Raw genomic sequence first — 22,233 nt, 5'->3', positions numbered from 1 at the left:
GAGGTGTATTTAACTTCAAATTACCGAGATCCAGAGCTCGGTGATCTCACAGCTGGCTACGGCCATGGTGACCTTCTCTTCCTGTTATTGAAATAAACTCTTTCAACTGGTCTTCAGGACACACCCCCACTCGATGTGTTAGTCAGAGAACTTGTGTAAGATCAAGTGACATTTGTGAAATGATGCCACATCAGTGTTAACATTTGAACTAGCCCTTTGATCACCACTTTAAAACACCACACTAATTCACCATTATCATTGAAATCTAGTGATTTTTTTTGTATTTGCTGGTTGCTCTAGTTTAATACCACTAATTAAATAAGAGAACTGTATGTGCAGACATGTCACATTTGGTAACTTGTAATTAGTTCATTAACCTCTCGTATTTATTCAAAAACACAATGTGTTGTAGCTCACACAAACTGTTAACTCCAGAAATTTAAGGCAGCCAAGTTATGCTCACTTTATTTTCCAGAGTGCGGCTCAAGCTCCAAAGACACAGAATCTCACATTACCCATAAATCCAACTATTACAACTGAGAAGTGCTCCTTGTGAGAAGTAAACCTTTCCTTGTTTAAAATTGGGGGATTGCCCTTTAAGGCTATGTCTGCTTTTCGTCTTCTTCTACTTTATTCATCGCCTCATTTCAAGTCTTCTCTCCCTCCTTCTGGGTAAAATCCTGTTGAAGACTTGAGTGTAGAGTGTGACACTTTTAGTATTGAATGTGTGTGGCAAAGGGGTGACCTCACCTCAACTGCAAAACATTGCTGTTCACTGACATAGTGATGTTAGTGGTGCCACTCTGTGTATAATGTTGTCTGGAAGGGAAGTGGGGTGCATGAATCACCGACCCACTTCCAAGTGAGGAGAACCTCAGTGTGGTCCCTGGAGACCTGTATTGGATTGGGGGCAGAGCTGGAAAAAGATCCTCATGAAGCCCATCACCACGGAGAGGTCGATCAGCCGATGCTCTGCTGGTCTGAAGCTTTGACTTTAGTATAGATTATCACACATGATCAATTTGTCCAATCTCTTTATAAGCACTAGCTGCCTGAAAGGATTTTAAAAAACATCACATATGCCCTCATTTCCATCATAGCGGGAGAAGCAGGAATAGATGAGGCTTAGTGTCTTTTCCCCTTCTTGCACTGTGTGATGTGAAATATCGCCGCTCTCAACCACACGCCACTACAAATCTCCTGGGGAACTGCTCCAGTGACAGAGATGGTAAACAGTAAGAAATTGTCACATAAAACAGCAAAGTCCTCTTCATGTGAGAGAAAGACCCCCTGATAATGTTATCTGCAGTCCACGCTGTGAGTGCAGATACTGTTAGTGTGGTCTCTCTTTTTTAACCTTGTTCTACCTGCTTTTTGTGCTTTAGTGTCTGACACACATCTTGAGTTTATCTCCTTTTCCTCAGCCTTAGTGTTGTACATCACACAAAGCATGAAAAAATGAGATTAGTGCCGCTTTCAATCTCTTTGCATAACAATGCAGGAGGCAAATGTTGCCAGAGGGACACATCACATATTGATTCTGTGTAGACCTGGAACTAACACCAACACTAAGAGATCTGATCACAAGTGGACAATAACCCCGTGATCTGATCTCACTTACTAAGTCTATATGGAAATACACACATACTACTGTATGTGTAGTGTGTCACCTGTTTACAAAGACGATATGATGTTGTTTTCAGCTGTTCCAACTCCACAGATGTGTAGTAGATGTGTGTGTGAAGGTGTGAGAAGGAGAAGTAGAGAGGGTGAAAGAGTGGAGCTAGAAGAGGCTGAGGGATTTTACTCATTTGAAGAAATATAAAATCAATATGTAGTGGCTCTTTGTGGGGATGGCAACAAATAATGCAATATATGGACGAAGAGAAGTGTAAAATACTTCTGGCTCATTATGGAACCAGCCGGTTAGAGGATGTCACATATGTTCCAGACCAACTCCAAATGTGGTCTGAGTGATCTGAGCTCACTTGGGTGCATTCACTCCTTTACCTGACCAGGATGGATGTTAAGACCGGGTCTGCTCAGGGTCAGTTAGACTGGCTGTGCACACATTCTGAAGGTGTTTCAGGAGTTTTCCTTTTCTTCTTTTAATGTTGTCTAATGAATTATGTTTCTTGTTTAGGAGATGTGATGCAACACTTTGAAAAGTCATGACATAACATTTTGTAAATCATGTTATCATTATAACAGTATCATTTCAAGTGATGTTGGCTGTAGGCTGTAACCGATCTGTTCATTTTATTGCCTCAGGATTCCTATGTATATGTCCATATTTATTGAAAAAGAATATTACTTTCTTTTCTTACCTATGATAGAAATAATATTCTTTGTTAGTTGTGTATTTAAATAAAAGTGTATACCAGAACAGAAAAGTAAAGACTCATTTGACCTGTACAACCACTAACTTGAATGTCCAGGGCTTTTTTTCTCCTGTGTGTTTGCGTGTGTGTGTGTGTGTTGGTGGGTGTGGATATGTTATAACATTAGGCTTTTGTTTTGGCCTGTTATCTTGGTGTGTATGAGAAGCCTCCCCTGGGGTGAGTTCCAGACCAAGTGTCACTGATGTTTGGAACACAAATCTTCCACTGTTAACACATCCCCTGCAAAGTCATTGGCTATGTGACATGTCGCGTGGCGGTGTCAGGAAATAGCCATATCCTTTCTATCTGAAATTCTCAGCACAGGGCGACACTGTTTCACTGCTTGTCTGGAATTGTCAGTGGAGGCGTCACTGTCCGATGCTTCTCATCCTGTCCGTTAGTCATCTCCCCCTGTACGCTGCCTTCTCAACTGCAGGATAGAGGCCCGTATGTCCAAGTCAGCCGCCAACCAGAGAACCCCCAGCATGGTCACAGAGTCCTCCAAGGGTGTGACCCCAGCAACTTTGGATACCTCAGGGTCAAAGGTGAGCAGAGTTCAACCTTTTTTAAATATGTTTTACTGCAAAACCTGAAATATGGAATGATATTTAAATATCTAAAACAGAAATGAACTTCACATTTTCTTATTTGACTATTTTTTACTGAACTCCTTTTGGAGCTCTTGACTGTTAATGCTCATGTTGATAAATTGGTTTAATCAACTCAAAGACATTATCTCATTCTGAGTGATGGCCACAAAGGCCAATCATTGAGTCATTTTTCAAACTTAATAAGACTCATTTACTCATCCCCTTGGATTGAACAGGGCTGTGTGCATTCTTGCTCTTGTTTCCACAATGAAGATGTAAATTATTGGTGCAAACCTGTTGCTGAATACATGAAACTACACAGAAGCACAAGACAGTATAGTCATATAGAAGTCCTAAATTCTACCTCTGAAAGACATTGACCTTGTTTGTCTGTTTAAAACAATAATTATGTCATGTTTATGCAAAAAGATTTAAGAATGGAATTTTTATCTCTTCAACATTTGTGTCTTTGTTTAATTTTATGTTGGACAACCTGACAACCGAAGTTATTTATGTAGCAAAACACCCGAGAAAAAGTATGATTTCATTTCCTCCAATAATTTGTAATCTGAAATGACCTTGTCTAAAAATATGCCTGATTATAAATGGATGCATCCCCAGGAACAGTCAGTTGGTATTTCCTCCTCTCGTTATGTTAAAAGAAGGAAGTTCCAGGGAAAAAATATTTTACTCTTCAGAACGACTACATTTGTAGTTGGATTCTTTGCACCAACAGTGTCCCGGTCATTTTAATATTACTCACAACTAATTACCACATGTTTCCTCAGATAAACAAAGTAAACAGGCTCACAGTTCTTCAGCACAGCCACCATTTAGTTAATCATCTCTGGGTTTTTTCTATTTTCTTCAGGGCTCCAGAGGTTCGGGGAAAGTTCACAGTTTTGGCAAGAGGGATCATGCTATTAAAAGAAACCTCAATATCCCAGTGGTGGTGAGAGGCTGGCTCTACAAACAGGTGCTCACTGTGAAAACCCCACCTGTCACTTATCTATTTGTAAATGTAACTGTTTGTTTGTTTAAGTTATTCTCTGTTTCCTGCTCTTCAGAATGAGAGGATAAGCTGGTGGACAAATATTCGAATATCTGACATTATTTGGAGGACATAATGAATCGATTATCTGTTAAATTATCTGATATGCATAAAGCCCTCTTTTCAATCGTACCTGTTGCTAATGAGCACTTCATTCCGAAACCACTCTTTTTGAATTAAAATGTGAATTTAAGTGTGATTTCCGGGGAGGAGGGTTTCTAAGTACACTCTGCTGTGTTTCCCCCTTCACCTCCAGGACAGCTCTGGAATGCGACTGTGGAAAAGGAAGTGGTTTGTTTTGTCAGACTACTGCTTGTTTTACTACAAAGGTGAGTGTGTTGAAAGTGCACTTGGCTCGGGTTTAAGGACAATAAATAAAATGATTTTGGTTATGAAATCAATCGTTTAAACATTTAGAAATCTCCTCTGTGGGAAGATTAATTTCTTGATTGATGACAGCCTGTAATTAGACGTATGACATCCACTGCTATCACTGACTCTGCCTGGCTTTCTCCTCCTCTCACTTCTCCTTTCTCATTAACTTGAGTGTTTTATTATGGGATGTAATCTCTGCTTGTGTTGCCATAGCATCTACCTCCTCTCCTCCATTAATCATACTGAATAATTGATAAGCCACATGCCACCTCGTGCCACACGTTGCCACAACATAGCCCTGTCCAGAAAAGAGTCACCCATGAATTATGCCTCATTGATCCTCCTGCTGTTCATTTACCTGCAATCAGCTATTAACACTGTAAAATAAATCACAGCAAATTTAAAGATTGTTGTTTTGGATGCCAGTAACAATAGTCTATGTGTGTGTGTTCTTGGTTCATAGACAGCCGAGAGGAGACCGTGCTCGGTAGCATCCCTCTGCCCAGTTATGTCATTGCACCAGTTGAGCCTGATGACCACATAAACCGCAAATATGCTTTCAAGGTAACGCTGACGTGTCACTGAATCAGACACATGAGAGACATAATCATGTGTGTGTGTAAAATGTGTTCACTATTCCAGGTCAGTCTTAGGAGATCAATTGCAGTAGTTCGCCTGAGTAGTGATCTTACTTTAGCATCAAGAGAAAATATGCAGTAATGTTACAATTATGTAAGTTGGGATCAGGTCATTATCATTATTATGCATCAGATATTTTCTGATTTGACTGAACTCACAACCTGTTTTTAAGTTTTTTGTTAGTATTACAGCATGGAAGCATCAACCCAGATGTGTTTGAAAAGAATGTTTGTCTCATTTTGTTGATTTGATTTATTTTTAACTTATATTCACATTTCTGTCGTGAGAGATTTGTGTGAAACTCATGTTTTAAAGTCTATGAACTTTTGACCAAATGGTCTTTTCTAACACAAACCTTTCGCTGAGCGTTAAAGTGGACGGCTGCACTGCAGGGCTTGACGTATTTAGTCACGCTCTGTAAAGGAGATGATCTTCTTATATTAGCATATGCATTTCAAGCAAAGCAGACTTATGGATGGTCTCATTTTATTCATCTACTGTGAGCAGGGGTAGAAACAAATTGTTCTCAGTAGCTCCCGTGCTCTGCAGAGGCTGCAGTAATGCAGTCTCCACCATGGTAAGCACAGTGCAGGAGCTTTGTTTTTCCATTAAACCTTGAATGGCACATTGTTTATTACACATTAAACAGCCAGAAAGCATTTGGTAATAATGTCATTTTACTTGAAAGTCTTTTCTGCCTGTGAATTGTGCCAGAGGGAAGCAGAGGGATTATGTCTTTTTCTTATGACGAGAGGGTGAATGTTCTCCAGCTCCTTCTCTGTGGAAACTGTGGGAGCTTGTTGCAGAGAACAATGGTACCTGAATGTTTGATGCATCACTGCAGCTTCAGGGCATTCTGTTGCAATCCTTTTCAGCTCCTTTGTAGTGGGGCTTTTTGTTCTTTCAGACTCTGTACATGTGTGTGCTTCTGTGGGACATACCGCCCGTGCATTAAAGATCATATTACGCACAATGGAATTTGTACAATAATTGTTCTGCAGGGAGTATTAATTATACATTCAGCCTCTTCACCGTCTCCTCCCACTGCTTGCCAGGGAGTATATGTAAGGTTAGGTGAAATGAGCCTGGGCTATGCTGTCCCACCCTCTATTTAAGAGATCCTTATCCCCCCCTCCTTCCCTCGCTCCCTCTTTCCCCGAGCCATCATGCATTAAAGAGCAGGAGATTTCATTACGTGCATCGGAGGTGCTTTGGAATATTTCAGTTACTGCTAAGTAAGCGTGACAGCTGCTCAGTGGATGTCTGGTGTTGTTCAACAGAGGAATGTCAGAGCCACTGACATGTACAGTGAATTACAGACTGCAGCCTGTGCTGGCCTCAAATAATGAGCAGAAATAATGTACTACAGTTTGTGACTCAATATGTTCTTCAAACTAATTAGTTTATTTGTTTAGCAGCAGTTGAGTGGAGATATAAGAGGTCACAACAGGCTGTGTGAGTCAGTGCGGTACTTATCTGAAATATTTCCATGGTGGAGTATTTTCATGACCTTCCTGAAAGCACTATGGGCTGTGCTCTCATGTCATAACACTGTATGTTCTTGCCACTGTTACTCAGTCTTGTGATGACCACAACATTTCTGTTGTTTCTCACTGAGTCAGCACTGATCTGCTGTTGTTGTTTTTTTTTTGTTCTCTTATTTTTGCTCATCTCACTGTGTTTCTCTCATTACCTGGTCTATTGCCTTCCATTGTGACCTGGTGTGTGTGCACGGGCGTGAGTACTGTTATCTCTGGAGGCCATCCTGAATCACACAGACTTCCTGTCTTGCATGAATAGGTATTTGATTTCACTTCAGCTTCATCAGCGGTCCGCCACTCTCAGCTCATTTTATTCAATATCATTCTATCAGCCGCTGAATGCACATTTCTATCAATGTGCATCAAAGTCGTATCATGTGCTGACATGACTACAGCAGCAATCTACGGACAATGCCAGAGCCTGAAGGGGTGCGGTTAGTTTTAGTAAATCATATCACTGTGAATTTATTGGGAAAAAAAGATGCAGGTTTTGTTATTAGTTATTCACTGAGTTATTCACTGCTAGAATTTAGGCAGTAACACCTTGTACTCGGATTGGAATTCAATTGAAAAATATAATTTGTTCACATTAAAGCTGGAATGATAGCACTTTTATTTTTGGACAGTGTGAGTGGACAGCTACGGGACTTCTGGGTCTGTGTACGTAACAGCCAACAGATTATCAGATCATAGTTTCACAGCTATGATCCGGGTCACGATGAAAAATAAGAGCTCATTTGTAATTTTATAAATATGGTCAACAGGTACAGCATGGCACTCATATTGCAAGTGGATCACTGTCATGCACATATATGCACATGTGTGGCTCTGGTATTTGTCTTGTTAAGCTGCACATCACTTTAACACATCCTCATAATCATGGGAGAGGTGGGACGACTTTTTCCACACTCTCTGATTTACTGTCTCTAAGTGTCTTGGAAGATTTGCCCCCTGCTGTACATATCCATATACTGTATGTACCATATAAGCTGCTTACTTGTTTCACTACATTTGTTTTGAAACAGGACTCTCGTTGAATTTACTTTGCAGTGTTTGGCTTGTTACATGTTAAGCTGAAGAATTTTAGTTGTGATAAATGAACTCATTTTACAGTCTTCATCACACAGTGGTTGAGTTTTTTATTTCTCATGTGCCTCAGCTGGTCAAAGGTCAAAACCACAGCTCTTGTGTGCAGTTGTGATACGAGCTGTGACACAATGTAACAAGTCAACTACAGTATTTTATTGCAGGTGGAGATTTGTTTGTGTTACAAACATGTGATACATCAGGATTACAACTGTATTATTCCTGAAAGATGCTTTTATGTTATTGTGGATAGAGTTTTTGCAGATTTTGCATGTTTATTTTGCATATTCTGGTATTTGATTCAGTGAAGAACATGGTCTTTCTATGGTGTACAGCATATAATGTAGTTCATCCTGTGTTGCTGATGCAGTGTCACAAGTTATTCATGAATTCTGCTAGTCAAGTTACAACAAAAGAAAGTACTGGCATCATACACAAAAATGTAGATTATGGAGAAATACAGGATCATAAAGTATTACTAACTATTCCTTTGCTCATTTATACTACATACTGTATAGATGAGACCAGACTAGCAACATATTTTGTATGTGTGTGTGTGTGTGTGTTTAAAGCAATGACAGGTGCTCGTAAGCCGTTTACTTAGTCGCTGTCTAATCCTCTGAAGAGACTGTGCAGAGCTTTCATCAGTGGAAAATATAACCTGATGCTTTTATTTTCTTGCCAGAAAGAGCACAATGTCAGTGTTGTTTCTGCTGCAGTGCTTTGCCTTCTCCTTATTCTTTCAGCTTCAGTAAAATGTTGCTGTACACTTTATGCTGACTAAGTTGACAGCTGTCTGTCTCAATAAATGAGATAGCAAAGTTTTTCACTCATCAGTTTTCTTCATCAGAAGTTTTCATATGTCTCCTCTCTCTCCCTCTGGATCTCTCTCTGTTTGACAGGCGAGCCACACAGGAATGCGCTCCTACATTTACAATAAGAACTCTGTGATTGGCTCACAGGCGGAACACTGCGGGATGCGGACATATTTCTTCAGTGCGGACACACAGGAAGACATGAATGGCTGGATCCGCGCCATGAACCAGGCTGCGCTGATGCAGCAGAGTCACACTATAAAGAGGTTGGTCTCGCACTAAAGAGCAGGATTCACCTTATTGGTTGGTACTCTACCAGTGCCATCATCTTTACATCCATAAAGCAAAGCAGTCTCTGTGATGTGGATAAGTCTTGATATATCATTGGAGAGTCTGGGCATCACTGTGACTGTTGAACTGGCCACTGCTTTAATTTTGTTCTTTTATCTGAATTTGCTCCCTTTCTTCCCTTAATGTGTTTCATCAACAGCAGATCCAGTATTGTGTGTTTCCTATCAGGCACTGTTGTGTGTGCAGTGTGTAAATGTCGATCTGAGTCTGATATAAATGAGGCTTCCTGCAGACCACACATAAGACATTTGACAGCAGAATGTGTTTCTACAGCATTAATCACCATGTACAAAGCGGATTTGTGCACAGAATGGTTTTAGAAAATATGAACAGTCATTAACAGAAATAATCTGCAATACATACTGTGTGACAGCTGTGTCTGTGGTAAATGTACTGTAAACTGTAATTAGATTAGCTGGATGCTCCGCATGGTTTGAATAATCTGTGCAATAATGCCACTTAGAGGCCAATGTAAGTCAATACTCCTGAAATCTTTATTTTAGAAAGGGCTCATGTTCATGATAATCTCAGGCTGGGCCTTTGAAATGAAACACTAACTATATGAAATGCTTGGCACTAATGACATTATAATAAATTATTTATTTTCTGGGGTAAAGAAAACAACTCATACAATTTAGATGAAACAAACAAGTGAAAACAACATGAGGATTATTCTACATTAAATTTCTCATAGATCCCTTTCACCTAAATCTTACACACTGAACCTTTAATACTGATACAGTGTGTAAGGTAATCACTCAGCTGCCTCAATCAACCAAAGTATATTTCTTTACATTACAGTATATTTAATTACTGCCCTTCCTTCATGTTTACTTTTATTACTGTTATTTCAGGAATTAGAAGTATGAACTATGCAGTTTGTACAATTAGACGTTTAAAAACATGTTTAATTCATTTTATGGGTAATGATTGGAGGATTTTAAAAAGAAACCTGATGAATTGAACGGAGTCTTTTCATTTGAGCACACTGAGAAGTGCAGCACATTACCCAGAGCAATTCATTGAAGACATAACAACTGTCATTTCTCCCTGAGGAGTCACTGTGTATGGATGGAAACTTACTGAGTAACTCCCTGTGGTGTCTGATATTCAAACTCACCAATGAAACTGACCATATGTAAACAAATGGAACAAACGTGTGAAGAACTGACTTTCAATTCCCCATAATCTACAGTGAAAGTGGAAAATTAGATATAAGTAAATAAGTGTGAAGTGTAGTCATGCATAACCGTTGTAAGTTGAAATACTTCGACTCTTCAATGCCTACACTGTAAAGTGGGATCAGCAGTAATAAGTGTGTATTCCAACTAACTGAACTCGATAAACACATACACACCTACAGTGTTGACAGGTTATATTGCGTGTTTTTAATATGCCTTATATATTTTATATGACTATTTCACAGTGAGGTGGAGAAGCCAGAGAAGGCTGGACAGCAGGCCTTCCCACAAATCAACCACATCCACGTCAAGCAGAACTCATCTCAGCCAGAAAGCCTGCACAGGACCGACAGAGAGGAGTCTTGTGATAACGGCATCAGACTGGCTCATGGAGATGAGGTGAGGTATGGATTAGAGATCCAAGGGAGGCCCGTCCCGTCAGCCCAAGAGGAACCAGCGGAGAGACTCTCCCCAGACCCTGTCAATGGTGCCGCCCACAAGAACGGGCAGCAGACTATAATCCAATTGGCTCTGCCGCCGGAACAAAATGGAAATCTTATCTATCAGCGGGGCTTTGTTTCACAGACAGGAACCGAAAAACACGTACAGAGGAAGAATACACGGGCTCAGGTGGAGCAGTGGGTCAAAGTTCAGAAAGGGGACCCACCAAAGAGGTCAGTGTGACTGCACTCCTTTAAATACAGTCTATGGAAGCAGCATGAACCAGGATGAAAAAAAAACTCAAGGAAAGGCTTCCCTCTAGTGGCAATTATGTGGATTTTAATTGTCCAGTGGTATTATCTATTTGTAGAAAAATAATTTTAACTGGGGGCAGATAATATGGAAATCTTGGTAATAAAGTGTGTTTCTCTTTTTCAGTGCTCCCTCTACTGAGTACAACCTCCCTCGGCGGACTCCTCCCTTAAAGCCCAAAGGCAGCACAACGGACGCCACCTATCAGTCGCTGCCAAAGTCTCCCCGTCTTCCGTCTGGCAGCAACTCTCCTCCAGCAACATGCAACCTGCCCAGTGACTACAAGTACGCTCATGACCGACTCAGCCACTTCCGCATGTCCACTGACGAGCGAATGGCTGCCAAGGAGGGAATGGTGTGGCAGCTGTACGAGTGGCAGCAGCGGCAGCAGTTCCGTCACGGCAGCCCCACTGCTCCTGTCTACAGTGGGCCTAACTTCACAGACTCTTCCTCCTTTAGAGTCACTGTGGAGATGCCCCGTTCCATCTCTGTCCCTCCGTCCCCGTGTGAAGTCCCACCGTCCGTCCCCTCCTCATTCAAACCACTGTCCCCTCGCAGGCCACACACTCCCTCAGACAGACGCACAGTCAGGCCCCTGGATGAAGTAACATCCGGGGACAACACAAGATCCAGCTCCCCTGGCCATATTTGTGCACATCTCTCCCAGGTAAGATATATAAAGAATCTGATTCAGTCTTATTTCATTTTATATCAATATTGGCAAATCATGAAAAGGTAAAACCAGCAACAAGCATTGTCCTTTGTCCTGATGTAGCTTATTCCTCCGTACTATATATAAAATGCTAAGGGCTTTAGAGGGTGGGCTGTCTTGGTTGGCCTAAAATTATATATTTATTATTTATATATATAGTATAATTGCTTTTGTTTTGTAAATATATTATTATTCTTTGTATATTTATTATCTTTGCATTTTGGACTGTTGGACTGACAAAGCGAGGAATGTCAATATATGACTTTCGGCCCAGAGAAATAGTGATGGGAATTTTATTTCAATGTGTGATTTTTCTATAGACAAAATGAGTTGTTGAGTAGTTTATACGTCTCTAGTGTGTCTTGGACAGTGCCCTTAAACTGGCAGAGAGGAGTGACACTTATGGTAAGAGTTGTTGGTGTGAAAGACCTCATGGGAATCAGTTACAAAAAGATCATTATTTGACTGAAGTTAGAGAATGATCAGATGGATAGATGGAGTCCCAGCCCACATAAATGTACGTTCTCATACTGGTTGCTTTTACCCGTAATACTGGCAAACAGTAAATGTCAGTAGTCTTTCATTGGCTTTTGATTGAAGTAAAATGTGTAAATTCACATGTAGTGAACCAAAGGACAAAGGTCTCATTCTCACAGAAGAGGATGTGAGGTATCTGTTGAAGGACACCATGGGAAGAGCAGCCTGAGAAGACTCTGATTTCTCAGCGCACACACTTTGATGCTCATGTGAATCATTTGCAGATTCACACAGTCCACACCCAGGCCTCCTCCACAGGTGGTGTGAGCGTGTGTGAGTAAACGCTCGCTCCCCAAAACCAATCGCAGCGCTCAGACAGCAGCGCCACCACCGCAGGAGACGGAGCGAGGGGATGTCCCGTCATCCACACCCTGCGCTGTCTCCTAACCACACCCTCCACATGTGAAAAGATCTTCCTCTAAACCATCACCACATTTGCCAGCACACACAAGCCTCATGACCACCCGTTAGCCTTACACAAGTAAACAAAGTGTTGCAGATGCTGTGTTTCCTCCATCATTCACCCCAGTGTTAGGACACTAATTATAACCATAAAACAGTGACGCACAATTATGGAAAACCCTTTTGATGGAAGATTCATTTTTAACAAAGGGAGCCACAGCCTGTGCAAGATGGTCCGGGTGAGCCATGTTTATGGGAACCAAATTTAGGCGGTAATGAACTTAGTTTTGGTGCACCCAGCATCTTTGAGGCTGATGGTTCTTTCTGGCTGTGGTGCACTTAAGTAATAGCAATCTGTGTACCTCTGTGGAATATCCTTAAGAAGTATGTTTTATTAGCAGCTAATACAATTTGCCCAGGGCTCCTCAGCACCCAATAAACATCTCTACTGTATCTCAAACATCAGCAGCGATCTCTTTCTTCTGATCTCGCATTTAAATAAAAAACCTATTATACAGCAAAAAAATAGTGGCATGGGAATCTCAGAGGGAATGGCTTACAGTGCTTCTCTTGCTGGTAGCAAACAAATGTTATTTTAAGAAAGCAGGTTTGGTATAATTTATGTGTAGTTAATTAAATCTCTTGTTGTTTGTGTCCTTTTAAGGTTCGATAGTGGGCCTGGTTTTTCGCTTATTCTGTGTGTTAAGCAAAAACGTCAAATTTTCCAAGCCCTGTAGCGTCTCAAACTCGGGGCACACCTTGTTTCGAAATAGAGATGAGGAGCGATGAAAGGGAGAAAGGGATAGATGAAAAAATAAATCTGCCGCGTAGACAAATTTGTTTGCAGACTTGGAGGCAATGGTTTAACTTAAACACTTCAGTGTGATGGAGTGTTTTGTATCTTACTTCCAACACTTATGATTACTGAGGAAATTAGACATTCTGTTTGATTTGACTGCATAAGATCTGTAATAACAAGTTGATTCAATTTGTTTGTCCACAGACTTCCCAAATAGAGAGAAGGTCCATACCAGCCATGGGCTACATCACACACACTGTCAGTGCACCGAGCTTACATGGAAAAACGGTACGATCCTCTCTGTCACATGTACCACAGAACTTGGTTTCATTGGTAGTGCGAGATATAGAATCTAGAGCTGAGTGAACCATTATAAATCTTGTATAATCTATAAGTCACACATTTGTTCAGTGTTATCAGTCCTGATAACCTGTGTCCTCAAAGCCCTTGTAGCGCAGTAAATCACATCTCCACACAGCAGCTGTAGCTTTAACTTTTTCCCCATTATAAGGACGTTAGTAGAAGCAGAAGTATCCTGCACCACTTCTCTCTGCTGCTGTAGCTCAGCCACTGTACTACCACAGATGGTTCTCAAATATTTTTCTCTCATTCCTCTGTGCTTTCACTGGCCCTTAAACCCCGGGGTCTGGCCACAGCCAGAGGAGCTGACTCTGCTCCTCATTCAGCTTCGGAGGCACCAGGCCAAGATGGCTGGTGTGCATAGCCCCAACTATGCGTTCGCTCACCTGCAGCACCACCAGCACAACGGCCTTCTAGGCCCCGGCATGCAGGTCAGGGGCCCTCGCACATTCCCTAACCTTCTGAACTGCAACCACTGCCAGTGCATTGTGGTGCCCATCACCCCAGCCAATCCCATACATTACTTCCCTGTCATGCTTTAATGACTGAGTTCATTTGCACTGCTTACTTGTCTTGTTTATTCAGTCATTCTGGCATGGGCTGTGTGGTACTTCAGACTGTCCAGTTTGCCTTTTAGTGTCACATTAGTCTTAATAATGAGTGTCGCTCGTCCACCTTGTTCAAAAAGAGCTATTAAAGGCTTGTGTTATTCTGATTATAATAAGTAATAAGCCATATTTTAAGCATGTTGCTTGTTGACTGTGCCTGCATTTTAAACCTTTCATATTTTCATCTACATTTCTGTAAATCTTTTGCTCTTGGTCTCTAAAGCAGCCATCAGGCCACAGTTTCTCTTTTGACTGCATAGCTGTGAGAAAGGCAGAGCGCCGTGAAGCTGCAGTGGTGCTTAGTAATGGCAGCGCCACCCAGTTTCTAACATCCAACCATTCTCTGGTCATTCTTTGTGATGATGAAGGAGTGTAAACACTCACTTTGACCTCATGGCATGCACAAGACCTGCGTTGCTCATTTGTGTACAAGGTCAGTCATGAGACATGAAACCAGTTCAAAAATTCCACCATTAGTTACAGTCTGGCTTTTACTCCCTGTGGATAAAAGGCAGAGGTAGAAGTTAACTGCAATTGAGATCAAGTTAATTAGAGTTCTGTTTACAAAGCCTGAAAAGCTAATAAAGGCCTCAGGAGTCATCTGGACACCCATTATCCTTTGCAGCTTCATTTCAAATGATTTATCTCTCCGCTGCTCATTTAAAGGCTGATGATACTTACATACAACTGAAGAAGGACCTGGAGTATCTAGATCTGAAGGTGGGCCCCAACAAAGTAAATGCCACTTTATCCTTTTCATCCTCTACTTCATCTCCCTGTCTCTGGACTGCAGTCCTGTTTCTTGCTGCTGCCTCCAACATCTGCCTCCCTGTTTCCCCCTTGATCTGTCCTCTGTTCTGCACTGTTCTTTCTACTGTCTACTTATAATGGAATTTACATGTCTTGTCTTCTTATTATGTCAATTATACATTTGAGGATTAAAGTTCATTTTCAAATTGATTAGAGATTAAATCCGAATGTGTAATCGAATGTGAGCATCATAAAGTTACAGAACCATTTGGCTTCTCACTCAATGTGAGAGATCTCATGTTCGTCACAATGTTTACCAGTGGATGATACGACTGGATGATGCAGTGTGGTTATGTAGTTTTGTCACTGTAACACATGTTGATGTCAAGCTCCTCCTTATGGGAATTGTAGTTTATATAAGCACACGGTTGCATTTCTAAAATGTCTAAGTCGTGTAAACTCCCATTCCCATTTCAGTGTTACTCAAATGCAAAGCCCCAGTTCTGCTGTATTTTAACCAGATGCCTCATTTTGTTTTCCGATGACATAGATTATATTAAGCACTGTACAAAGCATTTGATCCTAATTGATTTGTATGTTTAACACCACTATGCATTAATTGGAAATGTGGGTTGTGTTTTGGAACGGCGGGAGGTCCTGTACCGGACAGTACGTCCTGTAACGCCTCTCCATTTCCTGTTTCAAAACAGATCCAAAGTATTGACCCGATGATCGTTTCAGTACACAATGTGCTTGCAAACTCCACTCCGAGTTGTGGGTACTGTTACAATGTAAGGATGGTGTGCATACAAAGTTAAAACAGACCATTCCTCCGCTTCTCGAATGGAATGTGATGCATCCCCTGGACTTTGCACATGAATCCCTTAATCTGATCCTTCACTGTGTGACTCTCCAACCCTGCTATGAGACTTGAGATGATGGAGAGGAAGTTGTAATGATTCCTTGCATGCTCGAATGCATTTCTGAATGTGCTGTTGAACGTGTCTTTGTTATTTTCACTTTGCTTTTGTTTTGCTTGTGAGAGCAGAGAAGATGCTCTTTAAGAAAATTGACTTTCATTGTGATCATGATATCACAACTTTTTGGACCTCTAGTTTTATTGGGTGGTGTCCTCACATCATTGTTATGGTCTTAGTCTTAGATTTATTTATTATACTGTCACTTAAAAAAGGAAAATATGAAATCACTTCTAACTACAACAGAGCTGATTACAGAAGAAAACAGATTTTAAATTAGGGAAGTCATAAATGGACCAAAAGAAGAGTAAAAGAAGAACGTGTATTTATTATCACAGCAATAAATACAAACACATAACACATTCCCGTCAGTGTAAGCTGTACTTTGTATTATACCCATAATTCAACGGCTGGACTCATATAAAATCATCTTGTTATATATAGTTACTCTCACCAGCATTTACAGAACATACAGCTTTACCACACCATGAAACTAGAGGCCGTGTTAACTTACAGTTCAACATTTACCCAAATGACATTAAAGAATATCTCAACCTTAAATATACCCAAAGTAAAAATAATGTTACTGGAAAATAAAACGAGTATTTGAAGATGTTCCTCCTTCTTGTTCAAATAAAGGACCTGGTTGTTTAACTGGTTGTTTAACTTTCGTATGAAGCAACTAAGAAAGAGCAGCCTTGTGATTTTTAGCCCCCCCCCTCATACAAAAACACAGAATCTCTCTGCCTAGTCTTCAGATTTTTCCAGCTTGTGCTTTTGGTTTCTTTGGTTGTGTTTTATTTTCGTCATTAGTTTTTGTAGTTCCATCCATTTGACTTGTCCAGAAGTCTCATTGTGTGATGAATATTCTTGTGGTTGTTGTTATCTGTGACCTGGAAGTATTGGTAGTAACATATCTTTAATAATGCCTTTCGATTACTGATGTTAAACATTTGACTTGTGGCTGTTGGGAATTTCAGGTTACTGGACGAGAGAGTTTAAAAAAAGAAAGACCTTCCAGGCCTGTGAAAATAGCAGAAAGTGATGCTGATGTAAGTGAATCATTACGGTCTCAGGGTTTGAAGATAAGCACGTTGTTCATCCGTCTCTTTCTTTTTTGTAAGATCTTTTTTTTCTCAACTTCTTGTAATCCACTACAGAGAAGCATCTGACTTTACTGTGTGTTTTAGTGTGTGTTTTAGTGTGCTTTTTGTGTGTGCATGTTTCTAAGTTGTGGTAAACAGAGGCGGCGAAGGGAAGGGAACGTATGTGCATTGCAACACTGTGGGGACATCCACACGCACGCTGCACAGTGAGGGCCTGAAAGTATCGACCACAGCTTTTATTTTCCTCCCTGCAATTTAAAGAGAAAAATACATGTAATGGGAGTTTTAGATGTTGAGCTGTTAAATTTTTCAGTTTGATTTGCCTGATCCGGCTTTTCCCGTTCTTTGTTTTCTGCTGAATGGAGGTAAATAAGATGGATGTCCTGGCTTTTCATCATTAGCATTGTTCCATTTTAACAATTTATAAGAAATTGCCAGTAAATTTGTCTGAACAATGAATATTTCATGCAATTAAAAACAACAATATACGGCAGCAAAAATAAAAACAGCTTAATTATTAATTGAACAGAATGATAAATAGATCTGAGGAAAAATGCACTGTGTGAGAAAGACTGTGAAGTAGGCAGTCTTATGCTGTTTTCATAAACACATAACCCATTTCTGGGAAAACAAATCTGTCACTCTCAATTAAGGCGGTTTTTGCCAAAAGTGAATGTGAAAATATGGATTTTTGATTATGATTACTCATAATGGGTATTACCAGTTCTCACCCCCACACTAGACAGTACGGAGCCTTTTGATATTTCTCACTGCGCTGATGAGAGGAATCCCTCTGGGATTTTCAGACAGATGAGCCTTATTGACATATTCCCAGACAGCGGAGACTACAGGAGACGATCAATCCATCTTATCTGTGGAAATAAAGCTCAACAAAGACAAGAAATGAATCATCTGTTGTTAACAGATACTGTACCTCATTGTTTTGTTTCTTTTCTGTTTTTCTGTTGCATTATCTCCACACTATTATTACAGGTAAACAGAGACTATTGAAGGAGAAGTATGTGTAGTTATCTTTCTATACGTTTTTCCTTTAGGTGAAATTAAGTCGACTGTGTGAACAAGACAAGATTCTCCAGGAGCTCGAGGCCACGATACGCACTTTGAAGGAGGACAAGGTTGTTGCTTTATAGGCATATATTTCTTTCTCTATGTACAGTAGTACTTGTGTGTCGGCCTGTATCTGTGTATTAGTGTGGCTCATAAATGCTTCTTGCATCATGACGGTGTCTTTCATGTCCCTATCTAGGACAAGTTAGAGTCTGTGCTAGATGTTTCCCACCAGCAGATGGAGCAGTACAGAGATCAGCCGTCCCACGCTGAGAAGATCGCCTATCAGCAGAAATTACTGCAAGAGGATGTGGTGCACATCAGGGCTGAAATATCCCAAGTTTCCACGGTGAGATCCAGGCAGCACTCATAAGTTTAGTTTGCTTATAGTGGAAAATACAGATTCTTTGTTTAAGTTCAAATATAAATTGTAGCTCCCGCACATTAAGTTTTGGGAGGCAAGGTTAACTCTGATTCAAACCACTCAGACTGTCTCCTCCACTACATACACACTTGCATCATGTTCACCTCTATTTTTAGTTGTTCCCTTTTGATGGTTTCTGCAACGGGCACAATGTTTCAGCTCGACTGTGACAGTGTCAGAATGCTCAGAGATGAACCTGAGCCCACAGAGAAACTCAGGAGTACATGTCTCCAATTCACAGAAAAAAGCTTCAGTGATATTCAAAATATTCAGAGGAAAAATGTGAATTTCAATAGATGATCTAAATAGAAAACACAGGATTGCGCAACAGTTAAGATGAATTTACTAACCACATTGGCTGAAGTCAAACATTTACGACCCTCCCAGTGGACATAGTAGGTGATGCATCTGACTGACTGAACGATCCCAAGTGATTCAGATTTTAACACTTCAAACTTCAGATTTCAATGAGAAAGCATAAAACAGGAGTAACAAGATACCTGCAACCACTAACAGCTAATGTGTAAAGTGTAAGTGTAAATCTCTGTGTTAAACATTTTAAAGTAGCTCTGGCTTGTGTAATGACTCTTCTCTCTTGAGGCTGTTTCTTGTCTCATTAAAGTATGTTCTGTCTTTGTTCTGCAGGAGATGGAGAACGCGTGGAACGAATACAGTCGGCTGGAGACAGATGTGGACTGGCTGAAGTCAGCCCTGCAGGGACACATGAACCGCAGTGATCTCTCTCAGGTCTGTGGCTCAGTGATCTCCCTTATCAAACAAAGTGTGTGTGTGATCATTAATGAGTATTTTGGTACATGGGTAATTCCCTGTGTATGTTATAGAACATCTTCATGTCGATGTTCATGTTTCTATATGAGCAGCAGGAGAAAGTCCAGATCAGAAAGGAGCTGTGGAGGATTGAGGATGTTATCGCAGGTCTCAGCAGCAGTAAAGCCAACTACAAAGTCACTATCTCCTCTGTCACCAACCCAGGTAAGACGAGAGCTACCTGGAGGTTTGGGAGAAAGATTCTGGTAGTTTTCATCCTGGGCCTGATGTCTTTAAATGTGTACATTAATAGTACTTTTGTTATCAGTCCAGTAGATCACCTCTGCCTGCAGCAGTGACACGGCATTAATGGCTACAACATAATCTTATGGGGCAACTGGGACAGTCCACAAAATGACAATAAAAGGTTGATTTATTTATTCTGGTTCTTTGCTAGGAAGCTGGCAACATTGCACATGTCTCAGTTAGTGTGAAGTCTCACTCTAAACCGTGCAGCAGCTAAAAAGACAGATTCTGCCATAATAGTTTCTCTGACTAAAATCCAAACTCCTCTCTCTAAATCTCTCACTCATTTCCACCCCCGTCTTCCTGCAACACAAGTGTAATGAGACCTCAGAGTACGACTTCTCTTTGAATGAGAACAAGTCTTTAGAAGACATTCTATAGAGCGTTGCAATTGCCCCATAAGATAACATTGTATCCAGTGCTGCTGTGTCAAAGGTGGTGACGATCTACTCAACTGTTAAGTGTTTGTAATTACCTTCATTTACACACCCACATTTATAAACAGGGCCCAGGGTGAATAGTAGCATATTCCACTTAAGTGTGAACAAAGTGAATTGTATTTGCAGTACATGCCCCGTGCTCATGCTTCTGTGTCTCATCATTAAGCCTTTGAATCCTATTTTCTGAACTGATGCCTCGAACATTTACCATGGGAAAACAAAGCTCAGTCTTTACAGTGTGTGTTCATGTTACATGTTCATATACATCAAATTCCCCAGAGAGGAAATTTGTGCCTTCAGTGTCGGCATCATCAGTGCCTTCTGTGTCTGGGAGCCCGTCTGCTATGGAGATGAGACTGTCCCAGCATCAGCAGCACAGCCCCCACCTCAGCCCGAGTGGCCCCACCCCCACCCTCTCCTCCAGCCCTATCCAGCAGCTCTTGCACCACTCCTCCACATTCACCAGTGGGCTCAAATGGGTGAGGGACCTTCGCCACAGAAGTAACTTCAGCTGGTTGTTACAAACTAAAGACATAAAACTAAACCACATCAAGTCTCTTCACTTTGTTTGCCCACTCAGCTGGTCACAGTTCATTTACTATCTCACATTGTTTAACACTTTCTCTGTGTGCAGGGTGAGGAAGATGTGCCTCCTAGACCTCCTCTACCTCAAGTCTACAGTCCAGATGAGCACCCCCCAACTGTTCCCCCTTTGCCCCGGGAGACAACGGTCATCAGACACACGTCTGTACGGGGCCTCAAGCGACAGTCAGATGAACGTAAACGGGACAGAGAGATTGGCCAGTACACAAATGGAGACAGTAAGGTACATAAAGTATCTCTGTGTATCTGCGTGCTGCTTCCATCTCTATATTGAAGTTTCTCATCGGTCTCTGACCTCCGTCTGCTTATCTCAGGTGGAACTCAGGCCTTTTCTGAGCGATCCAGAGCTCATGGGAGCTGGAGATGGCTCCAGTCACATCAGTGTAGTAACATCTGGACATGATGGAGGTTACCAGACATTACCCAGCAGAGGTACGTGGATTAGAACCAAGATTTTGTGTGTATATATATATATATTTCATATTACCATGTACATTTTGTCAAGTGTCTTGATGTTGGCTCTGCCTTAGGAGGTGCTGGTTCTTCACTCAGACTAAATCAGTCTTCAAGCATCTCGTCATATGTGACCCTCCGAAGAGCAGCCTCAGCTGCCGGCATGAAGGTGAGCCTCAGACTGAGATATGAAGGATCAGATCAAACAGCAAATAACACATATACAGAAATAAACAGAGACAGCAAAGATATACATGAAGTAGCATGTAACTCTCAATTCTGGATCATATCAATGAAGTTCATTAAAGAATTCATTGAGATTTAAGTTCTTAATACATTAATTTATATAATAATATTTAGAGCACACAGTAGTTCATCTGGCTCCATCAGAACCAGCTGGAAGTGTTCCCAGGTGGACGTCAGTACAGGATGCTGTTATTTCTGCACGATGGGCATGAAAGAATACAATGTTTTAAAAAAAAATAATAACCATAATGACCACCACCGTCAGATGTAGATCTTAATATTCCAGTATTTAAAATCACCAGGCACAAAACCAGGATAAAAGTCATCATTTTCAATGTTTCAAGAACATTTTTGAAGATCAAAAGATCTCAGATTTTAGTTTCTAGTATTTTAAGCTCTCTGCATCGGATTCTGTCTGTTCGCTCTACATTTGTCCTGTGTTCCTTTTGCATTTCTTATTTACATCAGCTGCTGTCTGCTTTTACCTTCTTGTTTAGCTTGTTTTTTTTTTTTTTCATTCGACTTCTTTACCTTCAGCTGCACCTTTTGCTCTTGTTATCAACTCTCTTTTTCCTCCCACTCCTCTCAGGAGAGACCAAAAAGTGCCTTGGAGCGTCTGTACTCTGAGGAGCCGGCACAGCAGCAGCAGAGGGGGAAGATGAGTGCTGATGAGCAGCTGGAGAGGATGAAGAGGCACCAGAAGGCCCTCGTCCGCCAGCGCAAACGCACCCTGAGTCACGGAGACCGCCGCACCGCATCCTCGCGTCCGCTTTCAGCAGACTTTGGATCAGTATGTTACTAGAACATTATCACACATAACACTCATGCATGACCACAAACAAACCGAGAATGGAGATCAACGGTAGTTGTGCATGCCGTCCTTCAGAGTAGTTGGTAATACATTCAATTAG

At 41.1% G+C, this 22,233-nt stretch overlaps 1 protein-coding gene across 24 annotated transcripts in view; it reads left to right on the top strand.

Moving 5' to 3' along the window:
* plekha7b (pleckstrin homology domain containing, family A member 7b) overlaps window positions 1–22,233 on the top strand; it is a 62,851-nt gene that overhangs the window by 32,997 nt on the left and 7,621 nt on the right. For 6 of the 24 annotated variants that reach the window (XM_069524540.1, XM_069524494.1, XM_069524525.1 and 3 more), the window contains 21 exons: window positions 2,818–2,926; window positions 3,843–3,947; window positions 4,279–4,351; window positions 4,861–4,961; window positions 8,566–8,744; window positions 10,256–10,684; window positions 10,890–11,430; window positions 13,418–13,501; window positions 13,870–14,004; window positions 14,848–14,916; window positions 15,642–15,722; window positions 16,889–16,960; window positions 18,070–18,150; window positions 18,282–18,431; window positions 19,152–19,253; window positions 19,388–19,499; window positions 20,300–20,499; window positions 20,655–20,846; window positions 20,938–21,055; window positions 21,154–21,245; window positions 21,912–22,112. In XM_069524540.1, coding sequence (XP_069380641.1) covers window positions 2,818–2,926; window positions 3,843–3,947; window positions 4,279–4,351; window positions 4,861–4,961; window positions 8,566–8,744; window positions 10,256–10,684; window positions 10,890–11,430; window positions 13,418–13,501; window positions 13,870–14,004; window positions 14,848–14,916; window positions 15,642–15,722; window positions 16,889–16,960; window positions 18,070–18,150; window positions 18,282–18,431; window positions 19,152–19,253; window positions 19,388–19,499; window positions 20,300–20,499; window positions 20,655–20,846; window positions 20,938–21,055; window positions 21,154–21,245; window positions 21,912–22,112 — 3,226 coding nt within the window. Of the gene's footprint in view, window positions 1–2,817; window positions 2,927–3,842; window positions 3,948–4,278; window positions 4,352–4,860; window positions 4,962–5,600; window positions 6,837–8,565; window positions 8,745–10,255; window positions 10,685–10,889; window positions 11,431–13,417; window positions 13,502–13,869; window positions 14,005–14,847; window positions 14,917–15,641; window positions 15,723–16,888; window positions 16,961–18,069; window positions 18,151–18,281; window positions 18,432–19,151; window positions 19,254–19,387; window positions 19,500–20,299; window positions 20,500–20,654; window positions 20,847–20,937; window positions 21,056–21,153; window positions 21,246–21,911; window positions 22,113–22,233 lie in introns of those variants that run through there. The other 18 variants (XM_069524501.1, XM_069524506.1, XM_069524534.1 and 15 more) reach the window with 18 other exon arrangements.

The sequence above is a fragment of the Paralichthys olivaceus genome, chromosome 1 (assembly GCF_024713975.1).
Source record: "Paralichthys olivaceus isolate ysfri-2021 chromosome 1, ASM2471397v2, whole genome shotgun sequence".
NCBI classification, from domain to species: domain Eukaryota; kingdom Metazoa; phylum Chordata; class Actinopteri; order Pleuronectiformes; family Paralichthyidae; genus Paralichthys; species Paralichthys olivaceus.
The sequence above is the reverse complement of the archived record's forward strand: the minus strand, read 5'-3'. Positions and strand labels throughout refer to the sequence as shown.